The sequence below is a fragment of the Pelobates fuscus genome, chromosome 1, assembly GCF_036172605.1.
Source record: "Pelobates fuscus isolate aPelFus1 chromosome 1, aPelFus1.pri, whole genome shotgun sequence".
Taxonomy (NCBI): Eukaryota; Metazoa; Chordata; class Amphibia; order Anura; family Pelobatidae; genus Pelobates; species Pelobates fuscus.
This window is the reverse complement of record NC_086317.1, coordinates 84,885,921-84,907,894: the sequence shown is the minus strand read 5'-3', so window position 1 is coordinate 84,907,894 and position 21,974 is coordinate 84,885,921. Positions and strand designations below refer to the sequence as shown.

At 39.9% G+C, this 21,974-nt stretch overlaps 1 protein-coding gene across 2 annotated transcripts in view; it reads right to left on the bottom strand.

The window, feature by feature from the left end:
* Window positions 1–4,093: 4,093 nt before the first annotated feature.
* Window positions 4,094–21,974, bottom strand: part of LOC134604306 (solute carrier family 13 member 2-like) — a 36,968-nt gene continuing 19,087 nt past the window's right edge. Inside the window, exons 4-12 of one of the 2 annotated variants that reach the window (XM_063449946.1) lie at window positions 19,683–20,002; window positions 17,811–18,000; window positions 13,924–14,046; window positions 12,662–12,883; window positions 11,275–11,375; window positions 8,613–8,734; window positions 6,935–7,096; window positions 5,095–5,232; window positions 4,094–4,541 (exon numbers count right to left, since the gene is read on the bottom strand). In XM_063449946.1, coding sequence (XP_063306016.1) covers window positions 4,413–4,541; window positions 5,095–5,232; window positions 6,935–7,096; window positions 8,613–8,734; window positions 11,275–11,375; window positions 12,662–12,883; window positions 13,924–14,046; window positions 17,811–18,000; window positions 19,683–20,002 — 1,507 coding nt within the window. In that variant the 3' untranslated portion in view covers window positions 4,094–4,412. Of the gene's footprint in view, window positions 4,542–5,094; window positions 5,233–5,336; window positions 5,657–6,934; window positions 7,097–8,612; window positions 8,735–11,274; window positions 11,376–12,661; window positions 12,884–13,923; window positions 14,047–17,810; window positions 18,001–19,682; window positions 20,003–21,974 lie in introns of those variants that run through there. The other variant, XM_063449947.1, reaches the window with a different exon arrangement.

The following is a 21,974-nucleotide window of genomic DNA, read 5'->3' as shown; positions in this document are numbered from 1 at the left end:
GAAACAAGATGGGAGAAGATTTGCACCACTATTCCAGACCCTATTTCCTGTTAAGGAACACTTCAGACCCCTAAACAACTTTAGCTTGCTGAAAAGCTTTATGTGTAAAAGTGTGTCCCCCCCCCTTTGTTTGTTTTGGAAATAGTGCAGATTTCAAAAGAAATACAAAAAGAGAAGTCCTGCGCTTAAGCAGCAAGGACTACAACACACATCAGCCCCAATATATAGTAAAAACCAAAGAAAAGAAAATGTTACTTGCGCTTTCTCCTTAATCCCTATGTATATTTAGACAAATGGAGGTCATTTAGTTGCTCCAATGGCCATTGGAGGGATGCCCGCCTGCCAACGTCAAGGCAGACCCCCCTAAGCGGGTCCTAACACTGACCCTTCAGCCTGCTTCCTTGAGCTTCTGGCAAAGATATCTCTAATGAGACAGAAAGGGGTATTTTTATATACACCCCTTTACTTATTAACCCTTAATAGGGAACACATGGGATGGGTAGCAGCATTGTAACCAGGCTGTGTGATACAAAGTAAATACAAATACAAAAAGAGAAGTCCTGCGCTTAAGCAGCAAGGACTACAACACACATCAGCCCCAATATATAGTAAAAACCAAAGAAAAGAAAATGTTACTTGCGCTTTCTCCTTAATCCCTATGTATATTTAGACAAATGGAGGTCATTTAGTTGCTCCAATGGCCATTGGAGGGATGCCCGCCTGCCAACGTCAAGGCAGACCCCCCTAAGCGGGTCCTAATAAGCGGGTTAATAAGTAAAGGGGTGTATATAAAAAATACCCCTTTCTGTCTCATTAGAGATATCTTTGCCAGAAGCTCAAGGAAGCAGGCTGAAGGGTCAGTGTTAGGACCCGCTTAGGGGGGTCTGCCTTGACGTTGGCAGGCGGGCATCCCTCCAATGGCCATTGGAGCAACTAAATGACCTCCATTTGTCTAAATATACATAGGGATTAAGGAGAAAGCGCAAGTAACATTTTCTTTTCTTTGGTTTTTACTATATATTGGGGCTGATGTGTGTTGTAGTCCTTGCTGCTTAAGCGCAGGACTTCTCTTTTTGTATTTGTATTTACTTTGTATCACACAGCCTGGTTACAATGCTGCTACCCATCCCATGTGTTCCCTATTAAGGGTTAATAAGTAAAGGGGTGTATATAAAAAATACCCCTTTCTGTCTCATTAGAGATATCTTTGCCAGAAGCTCAAGGAAGCAGACTGAAGGGTCAGTGTTAGGACCCGCTTAGGGGGGTCTGCCTTGACGTTGGCAGGCGGGCATCCCTCCAATGGCCATTGGAGCAACTAAATGACCTCCATTTGTCTAAATATACATAGGGATTAAGGAGAAAGCGCAAGTAACATTTTCTTTTCTTTGGTTTTTACTATATATTGGGGCTGATGTGTGTTGTAGTCCTTGCTGCTTAAGCACAGGACTTCTCTTTTTGTATTTGTATTTACTTTGTATCACACAGCCTGGTTACAATGCTGCTACCCATCCCATGTGTTCCCTATTAAGGGTTAATAAGTAAAGGGGTGTATATAAAAAATACCCCTTTCTGTCTCATTAGAGATATCTTTGCCAGAAGCTCAAGGAAGCAGGCTGAAGGGTCAGTGTTAGGACCCGCTTAGGGGGGTCTGCCTTGACGTTGGCAGGCGGGCATCCCTCCAATGGCCATTGGAGCAACTAAATTACCTCCATTTGTCTAAATATACATAGGGATTAAGGAGAAAGCGCAAGTAACATTTTCTTTTCTTTGGTTTTTACTATATATTGGGGCTGATGTGTGTTGTAGTCCTTGCTGCTTAAGCGCAGGACTTCTCTTTTTGTATTTGTATTTACTTTGTATCACACAGCCTGGTTACAATGCTGCTACCCATCCCATGTGTTCCCTATTAAGGGTTAATAAGTAAAGGGGTGTATATAAAAAATACCCCTTTCTGTCTCATTAGAGATATCTTTGCCAGAAGCTCAAGGAAGCAGGCTGAAGGGTCAGTGTTAGGACCCGCTTAGGGGGGTCTGCCTTGACGTTGGCAGGCGGGCATCCCTCCAATGGCCATTGGAGCAACTAAAAGATTTCAAAAGAAATTGACACTTTTATAACGTATACTGCTTACACCCACCCGCTGGCTTTTCAAGCAGACAGCAGGTCCTGATACTTCCTGGTTTAGATAGCTTATTTGCACTAAACTCAAGAGGCAGCAATTGCCCAGAACACCTGCCTTGCAAAGAATTCTCATTGAGCTGCTTTGGACAGCCACAGAAAGTCTGAGCGAGGTTAGAAGGGGAAGGCTTGCAAAGGCTGCAGACAAGAGATCTTCAGGTTTTTCAAGCTGTTTTGAGATATTTCCTCATTAAGTCTTTTGATTGTTTCTGCATGTTCCACATCATCATTCACAGCAGGGTAACTCTGAATAATCTTAATGCTTCTCAATAAGAAGCATTGGAATAATTCTTCTCTATGAGAAGCATCCAACTGGCTGAGTATGGCTATGTGGTTTGTGCGCCCTAGGCCTCCAAAGTTTCTCTATGAGAAGTACCGGATTGGACCGGAGTTCATCATTTTGATGATTTCACAGCAGGCAGAGGGCATGCTGGAATGAGCTTTATTCATTTTTTCATGCTTCTAAAGAAGCATTAATTTACATTTTGAAAGGAACCCTCCTAAAGTGCTCCTTTAAACACACACTACTCTGAGGTTGGACAGGTGTCCTAAGCAGGGACTGCCTCCTTGGATCAGACATAGCTGAGAGATATGCAAGTGTTAAAAATGTTAAAGGCTAGAAATTGAGCAATCAGTAAGTAAAACCTGTGTATACGGTGGGAAATATATTCCCTTCCCAGCAGCAGCGGCAGGATATATCCATGTTTGCTGCTGACTAAATCATTCACAAATTATAAAATAAGATATATAATCATGTTTAATCAATTAATGACCTTAATGTAAGTTTTTGTTTCAGGTGACTTCACTAGAACAACAACTTTAATCTACAGTGATTTCTACATTTGTTTACCACCGCTGAATGCACCTGGCACTTTCATTAATCTACAGTCTGAGTGCAAGGAATATCCAGAAAAGGTATGTGTATATATATATATATATTATATATCCTTGGCATTCACCCCTTTACTGATGCTTGTTAGAAATCTTGCCTTGGTGCAATCTCAGCGTACAAATATATTCACAAAAAAGTAGGTGCACTCACAACTTTTTTTCAAAATGTTTCTTGTTTATTGAAGATTAAATATACATTGTCCTGATCGACGTTTCGACCCTGCATGGGCCTTTTCCTAATATATATATATATATATATAAAGAGAGCCTGAGCAGTATCTTTGTTATATTTTCCAAGGAATACAGTTTCCAATGCTTGTTGAGGCCTAGATGTTCGTAATGATAATTGATTTTTTCTGTGCTTTTCTAAGTGCCATTCTCCTGAATCATACACATTCTAAGTTGTCTGAGAATCATATGCTTTAAAAACCTATTTGTGCTAATGGTAACCCTCACTTCTATAGAGAGATTTGGACACAGTGGGGAACCTAATGGAGATGTTTTGATGTCCAAGTATTAGGGGACATCACAGCAAATGTGCTGTGGGAGTAGGTTCCTCTAGAACAGGGGTAGACAACCTTTGGCACTCCAGATGTTGTGGACTACATCTCCCATAATACTCTTACAACCATAATGTTAGCATAGGATCAGGGGAGATGTAGTCCACAATATTTGGAGTGCAGAAGGTTGCCAACCCTAGAAACAACATTGGGTCATATAAACAAGTTCTCCTTCTTCCAATCCCTTGATGGCAGATTAGGCTTAGGAGATCGGGTGGAAATTGGGCTTAGATATCAAACTAAATATATGCATATCTAACGTGCCCAACTCCTCTGTACAGAAAATAAAAACTGTATGCAAGAGTAAATAAATCTATATAAAGCTTTTTTAGAGAAGATACAATGCTTGATAGTATCCCTGGTGACCTGATCACTCAGTTTCTGGCCATTCTTTGATAATGTAGGTAATTTTGCCCTTTGCATCCACTGCTATCACCTTGCATGCTCCATCAACTATTCATGAGCCATTTACATTGCACCTATATTTATTATTTCAACTTGTAGCATTAACATGGGTGTAATTCATGCACCAGTTCTCCAATAGACCATTAAAGTCTAATCCCTTCTAGTTCAATGAATATGAGATCTGTAGTGATAGTAAGCAAGTTTAATCTGGTCTTAGACCTTGTGTTCACTGTTAGGATGGAGAAATAACACATGCACTGTCGGGGAAGATAAAGTTCATATGGCAATGAAGTCATATATCTACATTTCAGTTTCCTTTAGCCTCTAATGTAATGTACCGGTAATTTATACTAATATTTTTCTATTCCCATAGAATGTGCATTAAGAGTGTTCTGTGATATTTGCCCACGAAGGGAAGGTTCCCAAGTTAAATATATAATAGCCCCAACTGTTGATGGCCAGTGTGATGGTCAGCACACCAAGGATGTTCAGAAGAAGTCCAGCTTTTGCCTATGAGAAAGCAAAAATGAATGAAGAAATGCTAGATTACGGTGATTTATATACAATACATTTCATAATACTAATAATAGTAATTTGTATATGTAATACCCGAGGGAAGCAAGCTCTAGATTTTTGAAAAGTATATTAATTATCAATAATTTTTACCCACTTTAAGACTACATGAACCAAATAAAATATTATCCTGTCCCAATGTAATGTATTAATGTAATGTAGCCCAGTGAGGTTTAGTGAACAGTAATGTAGTCTGTCCAGGTAATACAGAAAGTACCATAATCTAAATGAAAAGTTTTAAATATTGAGTATTGTTTGAGTGACACTGAAACAGGGCTATATTAGAAGGAGCACGTGATGTTAGAAAGAGTCATTAGAGTCATCATACAGAATTAGAGACCAGTTCAGTGAATATAATACCCCAATAACTGCAACAAAAAGAGTGACATAAAGTATCTTTTTATGACTGGTGGGCACATTAGATAATTTTCCTGATTAGAATCCAGCTGAGCAGAATAATTAACACGTGATAGAAGTGATGCTTACTTACCATGTCACTAACCCTGAGTTGTCCATATGAGAAGGCTATGGCATTGGGTGGTGTGGCCACTGGTAGCATGAAGGCCAAAGAGGAAGAAAGAGTGCATGGGATCATGATGTACAATGGATTGATTTTGATTACTTTAGCCTGAGGAAAAGAAAAGATAATCAGACGGAACCAATACATCAGACCATTTTCTAAAGAGTTATATATAAGGTTTGATGGAATTATTTTTTCTTCCTTACATTTTTTTTTTGTACTTAGTACAACTTTGTAACCAATTCTGTGATTTGAAGTAGTAATGGTGTATGGAGTCTATATTGCACATACCGAGATTAACCCTTCTGCTGCTGTAGGTGTAACTTCATTATCGGCTGCGTCACAGAGGAGACATCAGCCAGCCTCGAACAAGACCCCTAGGCTGGCTAATCTTAATTCTTGGCAGATGTTGATGCACAGACGCTCATTGATTGACTGATAGTGGTCAGCCGACACTCTCAGCCAATCTATGTGTGCCAGGATTGGCATTCGACTTCTGCAACTCTGTAGCGGCTGGATGTTGGAAATCTGCCTACAAAAAAAGATGATGAGCCTGGTGCCGGTGGTACCCAGATTACAAAACAGTTTGCTGTAACGAGGCTGTGGAACCACTAGATTTAACTAGATTTTGAGAATCTTTGTAGTTCAGTTATTTTTGTCCTAAATTTTAAAATTCAGTTTGCATTCACTTTCAGTTCTTGGCAATCCTCACTTTAGTGAAAAACTAAACTAGAGTGATTATATCATCCTTTATCTGTTGACAATGCATGAGAAATTCCTGGAATATAAAACTTTGATATCGCTTTTGACTTTATTTTAATAAACATAGAATCTTCATGAAAAATTAACCCTGTTAGAATTTCTGAATTTCAATGCAATCAAACTATATTATAAGACAACTACTTTCTCTAATAAAGGAACCAATTTGGGGTAAAATGTAGTAAAAAATTCAAAAATTCAAACTGTTTCCATCTGCTTCATTTTACCCTTTTCCTCTCCACTGACATTCAAAATCACAGACAGTAAAAGGCAACTTCTCGATGTCGAAAAGCTTTATATCAGGGGTGCCCAAGATATAGATCCCCAGGTGTTTTAAAACTACAGCTTTCATGATGCTTTGTCATTCTAAAGGCATTCTAAAGGCATGCAAAGCACCATGGGAGTTGTAGTTCTACAACATCTGGGGATCTACCTTTGGGGCACCCTTTCTCTATATGGTGTCTTATTTTGCATGTGTGAGACAACTTGTAAGATATTCTGTAGATCATGGTTTTAATTATGACTCCTGATGGCTACCTTTGTAGTTTTTAGAGAGATATTTTCACCATTAGGGACTAAGGGGGAGCTGAGCTGTTCAGGGGTTTCATAGTTGCTTGGGAACTGATCACAACCATAATTTCTGCAGCCTCTACCCAAACATTTATTTCTCAGTTATCAGAGACTTTGGTTATCATACATGATAAGCTTATCCAAACACTACAAGAAATGCCTAAATCCTTGAAACACAGGCTATAAATCAGCTAAACAATTGGACAAATATGACTAACACAGAAACAAATCAGTGAGAGAAGGTATTCTTAGCAGCCAGTAGGGCAATTAAAAACGCATTTTATTGATACATTTGTTAACCTGGAAGTATTAAATCTGAGTTGAGGACTTAAAGCTCTGGGAGCATAGCACAGAAAGTGTGCATAACACAATTCTGTTCTGTGTTTCCCATAGTTGGCCCCAAGCTATAAAATAAATGATATATGCTAAGCCAATGTATTTTCTTGCATGCAACGCTATATCCTATTATCAGAGGTCTTACCATTGAAGCCAGGATGGGCAAAAACAAAGTAGTAGTGGCTACATTGCTGGTAAATTCAGTGAATGCAGCAACCAGCAGACACAATATGAAGGCTGTAGCTGCTGGAGGCAGGTTTTGCAATGGTGTCAGTTTCTCCCCAATCCATAATGACAATCCTGATACCTGAAAGACATGGAACCATGAGTGCATCCTGCTTTGAACGCTGTGACTTGCTTGTTAAATGGTTACTCCAACCATCATGACCACTTCATTGATTTTAATTGTTCATGTTGGTAGTAGTCTGTCTGTATGTGCAGCATTTCTGCTTGAAACACTGTACCTGCAGAAATATTGGCACTTGTATGCTGGGGACTAGCTGCAACCCTGGCACATGTGACTTAAGCAGCCTGGAACCATATTAAAGGGTAGGGTTTGCCAAGGGCCACAGACGTGGCATCAGGCAGATCATGCATTGTGAGGTTTGGCAGATTGTAAAAGGGGAAAGAGGGGTGTGAGAGAGAGGGTAAAGTGGGAGGGAGGGGGCAAGAGGGGGTGAGATAATGAGGGGAGAAGGGGATAAAATGGCCAGTAGGAGAGTAGAAAGATGTGTGGGAGAAAATGGGTTGGATGAGGAAAAAGGGTGGAAGGGGGGACTATCCCTCTCAGTTGGGGTGACTAGTCTGCTTTTACACATCTTGTTCTGTCATATATGATGGGATTGATTAATGTTGCATGAGATGCGTGTCTGTGTAAACAGTGTTAATGGCAACCTGTGCCTCATTGCAGGCTGTGGATTCATCTCTCAGGTAGTTAGTATCACATAGCAAGAGATAGCGTGACAAAAGTTCACAGTCATAACCTGGTTTCAGCACCAGTGAGCCCGCTGGTCTGGTGTGCTTCTGGAACTTGCTGGTGGTGTGTTGCAGGCTGTGTCAGAGGCAAGTTTGGTAGGTGTAGGTAGTCCTATGGTGGAGGGATGAGGCTCAGATTTGTGTCAGAGTTATCTCCATGCAATGTAATGATTTTGTCAGTGGGGAGCAAGTCTCTTTGTATAATAAGGACCATAGGTGATGAAAAGCAGTCATCGTGCTCCTCCAGTAGCTCTGCTTCGGGATCTGGTCCCAGACATAGAAGTCCGGGGGGTCTGGCCATCTCATATTAATTACCAGGAGCTATAGACTATGGCTTAGTGCTACAACGTTTGCATGGGAACAGATCAATTTACGACCTGAGGGGTAAAGACCTATCGGCATCTACCACCAGCACCTTATTCGTTGGCCAAGCAACACCTGTGTTAGGAGCTACATGGCCCTTAACTAGTCCAAGATTGCAGGGGATACATCTGGGAGTAGCTGGATTACGGATTCCCAAAACTGGATGAACGCTGGCTTTGCAGAGAATATCTCCTGTTAGCCCATAGTGGACCTGATAATAAATTATGTCCCAAGGTGGACCATAAGTTAGACATTTCGGGTGGAGGACACAGTGTGCCCTTACAATCTCTAAGGGATCGCAGGTTGTCGAAGATGAGGTGGAGGTGGAATTGGATCGGGAAGTCTTCAGCCTCTGGTAGGCTGTGGAGCCTGATGTTATTTTGGCATTTGTGGTTGATAAGTGTAATAAGTGTTGCTAATATTTCATGTCTCACAATAAGCCTTATTTCTTAAAGGACTCAGATACATGTAGCTCATTGACTTACCTCACTCCCTTTGGCCAAAGCAAACCCTCCACCCAGCAGGATGATAATGCTCCAAGGCATCTTCTGGTTAATGGTGGCCCAGTCTAGTAGAGGAGGGGGGACTTTTATACTGGCCTTCTCCCCTATAAATGAATACAAATGGAATTTGAATGCATAACATGAACTTTTACAAAATCCCTCCCTACATGAATCATCAGGAAAACAGAATAGAGTTTTGACACAATGTGTTTGCAAGATTGTTAATATTTGAATACATTCTTTCTGGACAGATGCTTTAGTGGTGATCATTTTATGGGTTTATGCTTTAATGGACTTGAACTCTCAAATTACAGCATTGTAATTGAATCATCCAAAGATTATGGAACATGTTTTACACACTTTAAGGATAAGTATTATAAAGTATTATAGCTCGGGACATGAACATAGTTTCATAAAGTGATGAATCTGCAAAAGGCTTTGGATCTACACTATGTAGGAGATGATTCCCTCAATGATACAAACAGTGCAGTAACGTCTACATTGAACAGGATACGTTAGCTATTTTCAGTTCAGTATGGAAATGTGTCTTCATTCTAGAAGCAGTGTATTCTCACCATGTACAACTGGGATTGGAAGCATGGCAAAGAAAGCATTATTAAACTCTCCACTGTCCTCGAGTTAGTTCAAGACGGAATTATGGCTTCATCCAGCTATTTGTCCATCACAGAGTATCAGGACCAAATGAACAAAGGGCTTTGCTGCCAAATATGAAAATCTACTGAAGTCATTACTTATGAACCAGAGAGGACTCTGTAAGAAATATAAATTCCTGCAAGGCAGGAATATTATAACAACAAAGATCTGCTTCCCCTTCAAACAGATGACATTGCACAGAATCAAGTGGTGGAAAATGTCAATAAATCTCACTTTTTTGCACCCTGGTTCAGAACCCCAAAACTTTGCACAGAATGAATGCTGGCAATGCTGGGGCATGAATGGTGGGTATAAACTGTCCTTTCAGCTGGAAGATATGTTATTATATGGCACATGCCTTTATAATATAGGAAATCTTCCAGTTGCTGCTATATCTCACTTTCATCTATAACAGACTCAAGGAGCTCCAAGCATTAATCATTTTGTAATGGTCCTAAGTGCTTATGGTGCTTGGATTGACCAAACATCCTCAGATGTTGTAGAACTGCACCTTCCATTATGCTCTGCATGCCTTTAGAATGCTTTAGCATGACAAAGCATCATGGAAGCTGTAGTTTGAAAATATCTGTGGATCTACCTTTTGGGCACCACTGGTCTTAGTGGTATAAACATGTAAACTTTAAATAGAATATGTGTTAAATCACACTTTCAGCATCCGATACTTGAATTCCTTCCTGAAGATTCCCAGTTGTTTAGTCCCAGCTGTGCTGTGTAAATGACCAGAAAGCATTATTTAGTTGTTATAATCCTACGATTACAAGCAATAATTATAACGTGCTGAATGTAAGCTAGAGAGCAGGTAATAAAATGCTCCAGAGTAAAAAAACTATTGGCTCTGATTTCCTATCTTTTTATGTGTTAAAGATTATATCTGTTGCGCAATAAATACCAGAGATGAACAGATTGCTGAGCCATGAAGTTTAACCTTTACATGTGAACACCATGCTCTTGGCGCAGGTATAATAACATAAAATATATTTGTTTTCTTTTACAGATACCTACCTTGTAAAGTATATATCATAGTAAATGATTTAAAAGTATATGATATATGCATATTGTTAAGTGCTATAATTGTTTATGAGCTGTCTCTGACATTTGGTTTTCAAATACATTGCTGAGGATAGACTGGGATCTACTTATGATTGCACACTAATAAAAAAAAATATATATTAGGAAAATCTGTATATTCTGTGTATACATTTATGGCTGTACTGTATGTAACTGTGTATAAATTTGGCCTAAAAGAAACTTGACATTTTCCAACATGGCAAACTTATGGACCTATTCCTTAAAGGCACACTATAGGCACCCAGACCACTTCAGCTCATTGAAGTGGCCTGGGTGCAGTGTTTCATGCAGTAACTGGGTGCAGTAACTGTAATAATTACCTTGGAGGGTTAACTCCGCCTCTAGTGGCTGTCTACCAGATAGCCACTAGAGGCACTTCCAGGTGGATATTGGACTTTTAGTCTGCTAACTGACACTGGACATCCTCACACTTTGCATGAAAGGGAATAGATAGACTGTTTGTAGCAATTTGCCAAGCTGAAAGCATTGATGACTGAGATAAATTTCCCAGTTTGGCTACTTTGACCTTAAATTTTTAATTCACTTTCAATTTTCACTTTGGTGAATAACCCCATTAGTGATTTTTACTGTCGGGGCAAACTTAGATATACACAATCCCAATTTTTTTCTATCCTGGCAGAATATTGCAAAATAAACTTTGGTTAGTCCAGAACACTTTCACAACTTTATCTAGACCAGTGGTTCTCAAACCAGTCCTCATGGCCCATCAACAGTCCAAGATTTTTGTATTTCCCTGTTTTATTCCAATGGAGATACTAACAAAACCTGGACTGTTGGTGGGTCTTGAGGACTGCTTTGAGAACCACTGATCTAGACATAATCTTCATGTCTTAACACAAATAATTCATATAGTCTAACACGACATAAACTATATATTTACCTAACTGTCCTGTGTCCTGACGCTTCAATGAGGGCATCTCCGATGGAAAGAAAAACATTGTAAGAGAAATGAACATAGCAACTGTTGTATCTGTAACAAAACTGGATAATAGGAAGAGAAGTCAGAATGAATACATGAATATAATGTCTATAAAAAATATAAGCTAATGGTGATTGCTATAATGCAATGTCAATAACAGGATAGAAGTTGAGTATTTACTATAACGCAGCTATAGAGAAGGGCAAAGCATGCTTGATTAAGGAGAGATGTATCACTGGCCCATTTACCCTAATGTTTTATCTAATTCATCATTACTGTTATTTGGCCTAATATATTCATTTTTGTAATCCTACTAGTATTATGTTGGCTTGGTTGAACCCTGGTAAATAGATATTGTTTTATGCCTGTATGAGTATGTCTGTGTCACCCATTTAAGCACATATTATAAGCAGTGTCTGTCAACCATGATCTGTTTACACAGAGCCGTAGTAACGCATGGGCACATTGGGCAGTTGCCCGGGGCCCCCAGTGCCCCACAGGCTTGCCATCTTTTCAGTACATTATTCCATGAGTTTATTCAAAACCTTCAAACCCTTAAATGTTAAGGTGGACTAATCACTGTAGTATCACCTGTTATCTGTACATGCGATCATAATGGTGCAAGTACATGTCTTGACCTTGACAAAATCATTGTACACACACTAATTGTACCTAAGCAAAACATAATCAACAATCAACGATATTTTGAAGCCATAAAACTATAATAAAGTTCTAGCATCCTGAAGACCATTGACTTCAAGCCAATTATAAAGCAATTCTCTGCAAAGACATTTTATCGATAATTTGCATTGTTATTCCTCTGAGTGGTTGTGTGAGGCAGAGCCCCTGTGCACTGCTTTGAACGAGGGCCTATAATGCTGTTAAGAAGGCCCTGTGTTTACCATATATTTACCCAAATGCTTGCAATCTGATCATTCTCTACTCGCTAAGACAGAGCGATCAACAAATACCTTGAAAGAGAGGATGCCATTGCAAACCTTAATATGGCTGCTCCTTTTATGATGTGGCATGTCTCTGGAGCTCCGTTGGTGCTGATGTCTGCTGCAGCTCCCATGCATATAGGGACCTCTTTCTCCTTGCCACAGCATTCAGAAGTGGATCGGTGGAAGGAAGGCCCGTTATGTGTGTGGGCCGTGCACACTGAAATGCGGCAATCGCCATATTAACTTAGGCCTCTTGCATAAGTGTGTGTTTTTTTTTAACCCCTACAGTGACATTTTGTGTATAAGACAACCCCCATTTTAGACAAAAAAATTTTTTTTAAAATAACATAGTCTTATACATGGAAAAGTACGGTAGGTCTCTTTTATTTTGTTTCAATACTCACCCTTTTCCGCCCTTGTTAAAACTGATTGTTGCCCAGCCAGGCATAAAACCTGGATCCATTGTGAACCACAGAATCACTAACAAAACAAAGAGAACCAGAACGCAGACCTCCGCAAAGCTCATAAAGCCCAAATTTCGGTATTCCGAGGAAATCACCCCATAAGCTCTTCTCTCTTTTTCCTTTTGTTCTGGTGTCCCACCACAACCAAAATTTTGTTTAAAGCTTGGAAAAATACATAAAGCATTTATTATTGTGAGAATGGAATTATTATATCACAAATACTAATAATATTAATTAAACTGTCTTGCATAACATTGAATAACGTAATTAGATTTTTTTGTAATTCGATGGCACCATAAATGTGTGGAGACCTAATGTGAACTGTTATATTTCCATTGTGCCAGCTTTCAACGTACATCCATGATCTAGGCTTGGTCAGTGTCCCCTTTGGAACAAATTTGAGCAAATGTCTTATCCTGGACTGGTGGGGTACCTAAAAGTCTGGATTGAGAATCACTACCCTCAGGCACATTAGGAATTTGCTTCAATTAGTACTACCACTACTTTGTGTTTTGTTTTGTGTAAAAGACTAAATGAGTTATATCTCACTCTGCCTCTGCCTTTGTCTATTCAAACAAAGTCCGATATTTGCAAAACATATTTTTGGGTCAGTAATTGCAGTTGTCTTTATTTTACTTGTTTATTTTTTACCCATACTCTGCCCACATCATTATTTGTTGATTTCCTACACCCGTGTTCGTCACCAAAAGTTGGTAATTTATCAATGCAGCTGCATATCGTTAACATATTTGATCAAAATCACAATCATGTACTGAACACCTGAATTATGATTCACAGAAACTATCCCAATATAACTTGACTGATAATTATAAATATTAATCACACATTACTAGGTGATGCCTAGAAAACAAATAGTAAAGTATCTATACTTTACTATGTACATTATACTTCCATTGAACTGACAGTCTTGTCTTGGTCAGTTGGATATATAAAGCCATTTAATAATTCCCTGCTATTGAAAATGTTAGTGTATTATTATATTGCTTTTAATGCTGGACTATTTTAAAGACAGCCCATCCACACATGTTTTGTTTCTCTACATGCCACGTAAATTCCCATAATTACTTCCCTCTGCACAAAGCAAGGGCATGTGAAGAGTAGTAAAAAAAAAAAAAAAAAAGCTTCAGCTCCTTTAGCCTCTATGACACTCTAGACCCGGACCTCTTTGATCAACTACTTACTTAATTCCAAGAAACATAATCTGAAGCCAGATCCACGTTAAGGCAAGTAACACAACTGTTGCTGGAAAGGCGAATCCAAACCAAGAAGCAAAATTGATTGCGTTATCGTTCCCTGGGAACACCCTAGAAAACACGTTTCATAACTAAAGCAAAGATATATTTTTTTGTATATTACTAATTACACTAATAGTGATCTCATTTATTCAATACAATTCACAATAACATATTATATTACAAAAAAAATCAACTAATTCCAAATATTTTTTTTTTTTTAAATATGACTGCAAGTGTTTTTGTTTTTGGATTTGAAGAGAATGACTAGGTACAAATGCATTTGTTTAACAGGGAAGTTAAAATAAGAAAAATATGAATATACCGTATATACTCGAGTATAAGCCGAGTTTTTCAGCCCATTTTTTGGGCTGAAAAACCCCAACTCGGCTTATACTCGAGTCAGAGTCTGTATTATGGCAATTTGCATTGCCATAATACAGACTGGGGGGAGAGGGGGGCTGGCAGAGCTGTACTTACCTTTCCTGCAGCTCCTGTCAGCTCTCTCCTCCTCCGCGCCGTCCGTTCAGCACCTCGGTCAGCTCCCAGTGTAAGTCTCGCGAGAGCCGCGGCTCTCGCGAGACTTACACTGGGAGCTGACAGAGGGAGCTGCACAGACCGCGCGGAGGAGGAGAGAGCTGACAGGAGCTGCAGGAAAGGTAAGTACAGCTCTGCCAGCCCCCCTCTCCCCCCCACTGAACTACCAATGCTGGACCACCAGGGAAGGAGAGCCCCCCTCCCTGCCATATATCAAGCAGGGAGGGGGGACGAAAAAAAAAAAATATAAATAAAATAATAAAAAAAAATTAATAATAAAAAAAAAGGGGGTATAAGGACCACTATGGGAGGGGGGGGGGGGGTATAAGGACCACTATGGGAGGGAGGGGGTGGGTTAAGGACCACTATGGGAGGGAGGGGGGTATAAGGACCGCTATGGGAGGGAGGGGGGGTATAAGGATCACTATGGGAGGGAGGGGGGGGGGGTAAGGACCACTATGGGAGGGGGGGGGGTAAGGACCACTATGGGAGGGAGGGGGGGGGATAAGGACCACTATGGGAGGGAGGGGGGGGATAAGGACCACTATGGGAGGGAGGGGGGTATAAGGACCACTATGGGAGGGAGGGGGGGATAAGGACCACTATGGGAGGGAGGGGGATAAGGACCACTATTGGAGGGAGGGGGGTATAAGGACCACTATGGGAAGGAGGGGGGGTATAAGGACCACTATGGGAGGGGGTGGGATAAGGACCACTATGGGAGGGGGTGGGATAAGGACCACTATGGGAGGGAGGGGGGGTATAAGGACCATTATGGGAGGGAGGGGGGGGGGGGTATATGGACCACTATGGGAGGGATGGGGGGGGATAAGGAACACTATGGGAGGGAGAAGGGGGATAAGGACCACTATGAGAGGGAGGGGGTGGGATAAGGACCACTATGGGAGGGGAGGGGGAAGTAAGGACCACTAGGGGAGGGGAGGGTAAGGACCACTAGGGGAGGGGTGAGTCAGGACCACTGGGGGGGGAGTGAAGGAACACGGGGGTGGGGAGGTAAGGACCACTGAGGGAGGAGGAGGGGAAGTCAGGACATATGGGGGGGGGAGGGGGCGGCAAAAAATGTTTTGCCTACGGCGGCAAATATCCTTGCACCGGCCCTGCACACACTGCATTCACACACTGCATTCATGCACACACACACTGCATTCATGCACACACACACTGCATTCATGCACACACACACTGCACTCATACACACACTGCACTCATACACACACGCTGCACTCATACACACACACACATACGCACACACTGCATTCATTATACACACACTGTAAATAAATATTCAATTAATATATTTTTTTTAGGATCTAATTTTATTTAGAAATTTACCAGTAGCTGCTGCATTTCCCACCCTAGTCTTATACTCGAGTCAATAAGTTTTCCCAGTTTTTTGGGATAAAATTAGGGGCCTCGGCTTATATTCGGGTCGGCTTATACTCGAGTATATACGGTATTAGATTTTCAAACACTTATATAATTCCCTAGAATTCTTCCTCTTCTGCAAATTCTACAGCTAAGCTGATCCACCTCATATTTGCCCAGGATTAACTTCCCTGTTCATGGTGGACAATGTCCATTCAAATGCTTCTCACAGAAAAGTATTTTGGACATAGGAAGCATATAAGAAGCTATGGAAAATATATGCATACATGAATGTAGGTATTAGTAAAACAAACATATATAACATGTATAACATTAGTTCATAAGTAAATATTGGATATTTTGCAGGATATACACTGATCAGCCACAATATTAAAACTACTTGTCTAATATCATACCCCTAGTGCTGCCAAAATAGCTCTGATGCATTGAGATATGGACTCCACAAGATCTCTGAGAGTGTCCTGTGGTATCTGGCACCAAGACATTAGCAGCAGATACTTTAATTCCTGCAAGTTCCGAGGTGGAGCCTCCATGGAACTCTTTGTCATGTTCCTCAAATGATTCCTGAACAATTTTTGCAGTGTGACAGGGTACATGCTGAAAAACGCCCCTGCTACCAGGGAACATGAAGAGGTTTACTTGGTCTGCAACTTCTCTAGGTAGGTGGTATTATTCAAAGTAACATCCCCATGAATGCCAGGACTCAAACTTTCGAAGCATAACACTGCCGAGAGCAAAACACTGCCTTTTCTGGCCTGCCTTCTTCCATAGTGCATCCAGATGCCATCTCTTGCCCATGAAAACTACGCACACACCCCACCATCTACCTGGTGTAAAAGAAAACATTATTCATCAGGACGTTTCTCAATGGCCTAGTTCTGATGCTCATATCCCCATTGAAGTTGTTTTTGGAGGTGGACAGGGATCATCATGGGCAATCTACAATACATGTGCGTTCTAACACATTTCTATCATGGCCAGCATTAAGTTGTCAGCCATTTGAGCTACAGAAGCTCTTCTGTGTGCTCGAACCATACAGGATTGCCTTTCCTCCTGACATGCATCAATGAACCTGGGGCACCCATGACCTTAATGTCCAAGGCTACCAGGAACACCCCACATGATTTGCCATTTTAGAGATGGTCTGACCCAGTCATTTAGCCATCACCATTTGACCCTTGTCAAGGTCATTTAGATATTTTTGCTTGGCTACTGTTCATGCTTCCAACACATGAAAGTCAAGAACTGGCTGTTCACTTGCTGCCTAATAAATCCCACTCCTTGATAGGTGCCATCATAACAATATAATCCATTGTATTCACTTCACCTGTCAGTGGTTTTAATGTTGTGGCTGATCAATGTATATATACAAAATACAATGTTCACATTAAGCTAGAGTAGAAATGTGCTTCTTTGATTCTTGTTTGTTCCTATGAAGCTCTGATACCTTTATATAGCCTAACACAGGAGGCTACTGGCAGTGCTATTTGCTAGTCAATTAACAGAGCAGGAAAGAAAGCACACTTTGTGAACTCATTGAATGAAAGATAGATTACAAATGAACATAGAATGTGTGTAGGAAATCTGTGTGAGTCACAGGAGAGGTGTAGCTAGTAATGCAGAAATAAATGGGGTTAATACCAAAACAGCAGATAATTTAGCAGTGAGGCTACAGAGGCAGCATTTATCAACCAAAACCACTTCATTAGACTTGAGAGTTTTAATGCTTAGACTGACCATTTTTGTTTATTTCTTATTTTTTTTTGCAAAAACATTGGGGCAGGGCTAGCATGCAAATTTTGAATCCTGCCCAACCCAAACTAGTTAATATAATTAAGCATCCCATTTTAGAATACACACTTGTGTCAAGTTCGAACCATCCTAATACCTACTCTTCTATTTGTCCTTTCAATACAAGGTTTGGTGGGGTACCCGTGAGAGTAGCAACGCCTCCGATACTGGCAGAATAACACACAGAAAGACTCATGCCCTTGCAGAGATTTAAGTGCTTTTGTTGCCTGTTCTGTTGTTTGGTGTCACTTGGTTTACCATTATCTAATGCAATCATGGTGGGGCCAGCATCTGCAAACACACGTTACAGAGCACAAAATGTCAATATAAACAAGATCTTCACGTTTGTTTATAGAATGTTAAATAATGTTCAGAATGTATGGCTGTATTAAAACTTACATTTACATATATCTATGAATATGTGTCTTGAGATTCTAGTTATAAATATATATAAGTAATGATAAATAATTACCGGTAATAAAATAATAATATTTATTTCAACAGGTTATGCAGATTATGAAGGAGAATGACATGAAAAACATAGTTAATAATTGAATTATAGGAAAGATTCATTTAAAGTGACACACAATAAACCAGGGATCTTCCTGGACTCCAAGGAAATCATAGTGACACTTCCACATTATCAATGTCACTTTTGTCCAACTTGGGCTGAGTTATTGGCTGATAGTGTAACAGGCAGGTTAGATAGGCTCTCTCACATCACCACCATATAGGTTGGATATAATTAACTCTTAATTCTTAATTCTGACTGCTGGAAAGAACTCCAGTTTTTTTTATAAACATTCCTGCAGTAGTTATGCTGCTTAAAGGAGTTAGGAGATACATTGCTGATTGTAGCATGATCTTAGCGTGTAACCAAGATGGTGGAACACAGTCTTTACACATCTGGTCTGCTAGTTAAACATAACAAACATTCTCCGCAATCCTTATGTAGATAGAGAATATATGCAATTGTCCTTAGAAGTCTTGTAATATATAACCTGCTTCTCATGTCCAATCAGCAGACAATCTGATAATTAATAGATGCTCATTTAAAATTATTTCAAATAAAGAACTTGGCATGTGGATTATGGAAACTTTCAGAAGAAAGAGAGAGATAATAAAATAACTCTCATAGTATCATAACCACTATGGCTGTAGTGGTTATGATGCCAGAGGTTCCCTTGTGCCATGCCACCATGTTCTGTCAAACCATATTTGCATGGTGTGATGTATACCTGGGTCCCTTGTGGCACCCACGCTGCTTCTGGCCTTCCTAAGCAGGAGAGGATGGATGCCGATATTGACATTTGTTCATTGGCCGAGCGCATCACCTGAGTGATCTCAGTCAGTGAATGAGTTAAATGATTTCCTGTATTGAATAAACCTGACATCTGCTAAAACAGTTTGACAGATTATGCTAACAAGACACCTGGGCACTCTTGGAACCATAACCACTACATATGGCTTTAATAGTCACCGTGATTTGAGCATTCCTTTAAGCACTCATGTATCTTTTAGCACTAGTCACATGACTTTTGTATTCAATTTGACTGCAGTCATGTATAAATAATGTACATATATACAAAGCCAATGACTTATATACATTGTATGGTCATCTTTAGTTAGTTAAGAGTTCTGTAGTGAGGTTGGAGTTTCTAATGGGATTTAACTCCCTTGGTAGATGCTGTACCCTTGCTCATGTATTATTTATCATCGTCCCTGGAAAGATACGATCATAGGATTATTCCTCTCCACTACTTACTTTTTGGTTTCAGAAGTTCTAAGAGGTCAAGGTGCCATAGCGTTTTCTAGGACTTGGTAATTCCAGGTGGTGGAAAAAATAAGGAAATCTCCTTGTTCTATTCATGTCCACCTACCAAACCTAACAACCATGGTAGCAGAGTAGGGGCAGCAAACATTCACAATGGAAGTGGTAGCCCATGCAGAGAGTTTCTTAAGAAATAATTTACCTGTTGAAAATTCACTTTCCTTCTCGTGATTGACAAATGCTGGATCTAAAGAGCCCTTCCCTTTCATTTCTGAGGAATTCTCCAGTTGAATGTCATATGGCTGATTTTTCATGTCATCTTCCACAATTTCAGTAAAGTCATCCATGGACTTCTTTAAGGTGTCGCCAAGATTCTCCAAATAATTATCTTCTAGCTTCTCCTCTGAGTTATGAAGCTGATCTAGCACCGCCTGGGATATAGGGATCATCATGGCAGTTGTGGCAGTGTTACTGATCCACATAGACAAGAAGGCTGTTACTATCATAAATCCCAAAATCAAGCTATAAGGAAAGGAAACAGGATTGTGACTTATGAGAAGTTGTAAGTGTGTGCTTTTAATTTCATCTTTTTATTGATTATCACAACATTACAAATGACACCATGATCCAGAATTAAACTAAATATTTTTATATCTATAACATATACTCGTTATTACATATAAACAACATTAACTAATATAATTAATATAAAAAAAGTAAAAAATATATACAATAAATATCTTACCAAATCCTAAACTGCTCCAAAAAATAGGATATTTATCTAGGGACATTTTAATACTTTTAATTGAACAATGTATCACAATTTATGTCTGTGAAACTATCTGGTTACATTTACTTTATCACAAAAAAAAATATGTGATTGGATTTTAACGCTACAGTAAATGAAATAAACAAAACCAAAAATTATAATGTTTGGAGTATAGCAATAGGACTTGATAATTTTTGGAATGAAATATAGCCAAATTAGGGAAATATCCATTTTTAGCAAATAAAAATTAATTTTGTTGAAGCCCCATAACTCAAATAACCTTTGTGGCACATTATTTTCATACCATTTCCCTTGGAGTATTTTATACATTTTATGTGTCCACTTAATTATGAACTTCGGTCAAATTACTGATTATGTTTTTCTTTTATGCATTTGGTGTGCACACTTTGCAATTTTTCTGTGACTTTCATTATACTGACATACATACATAAATTTAAACTAAAAAAAGAAAATACACACACACTAGTGAAAATGAAAAACATGCTTTTGGCTATGTCCCCTGATTACATCAATATCTAAATCATCCCTAAATGTTACCTGCAGTAACTAAATAGAAAATAATAAGAAAATTACAGTCCTCCTGCAAGTGATCACTAGATTACTACATCTAAGTGATCTAACACGTATTAACTAATTCAATTTGCTGACTTATTGCTGACAGAGAGGATACTTTTTTTCTCGATTCCTTGGGCACTCTTCAAACACAGTAACCTTGTTCGTTCATTCCCTGTCAGACATAACAGTCAAACATCCAGCAGTAGCCCAGCCTTGCCTTGATCTTTGACCAGGAGACTGAATGAAGCATATGGGGTTTATTCATTGTCACTAAAGCAACATTGCATGCATGTCTGTTATCACTTTGTTGATAGCTGTGGATAATCATTCTCTACCAGATGGCATATTATGTGTGGGATGTGTGTGACCTATGTGAGATATATGTTATATGTGTTTAAACGTGACATGCGCTTTAGTGTGTTGAATGTGTACATGAATTGTATACACAGGGCCGGATTAACATAGGGGCTGATGGAGCTGCAGCTCCAGGCCCAGGCCCATGGAATAGGCCCATTGTAAAAAAAAAAAAAAATTTTTTTTTTTACATTTTGTTTTTTACAGACTACTCTTAGGTTTACCATGTGATTGATATTTTAAGGCACAGCTGGTATTGGAGGCTGACTGGCCATGACGGTACTGAAGTAATACCAGCAATACAAATGCAAATATTTTTCTCCTTATAAACGGAGATTACTCTGCAATACCAGCACCGGCCAGTAGGGGTCACTGTGTGTGGAGAGAGGCAGGGATAGAAAGTTACAGCATCTCCCTGCCTCTCTCTACTCACTGATCCACGGGGGAGCAGCTACACAGCACAGAGAGTCCAGACAGCAGCTCCCAGTCTTCAGAGACAGACTACAGCTCAGGTATGTGAAGGATGGGGGGAAAGGCAGCAGGGAGACATGTGGACACATGTCTCTCAGTGTCCCCATGTCTCTCAGTGTCCCCATGACTCCCAGCCAGTGTCTCAGTGTCCCCATGTCTCCCAGTGTCCCTATGTCTCCCAGCCAGTGTCTCAGTGTCTGTGTCCCCAGTGTCTCAGTGTCTGTGTCCTTAGTGTCCCCATGTCTCCCAGTGTCCCCAAATGTCTCAGTGTCCCCATGTCTATGTCCACAAGTGCCCCATGTCTCCCAGTGTCCCCAAGTGTCT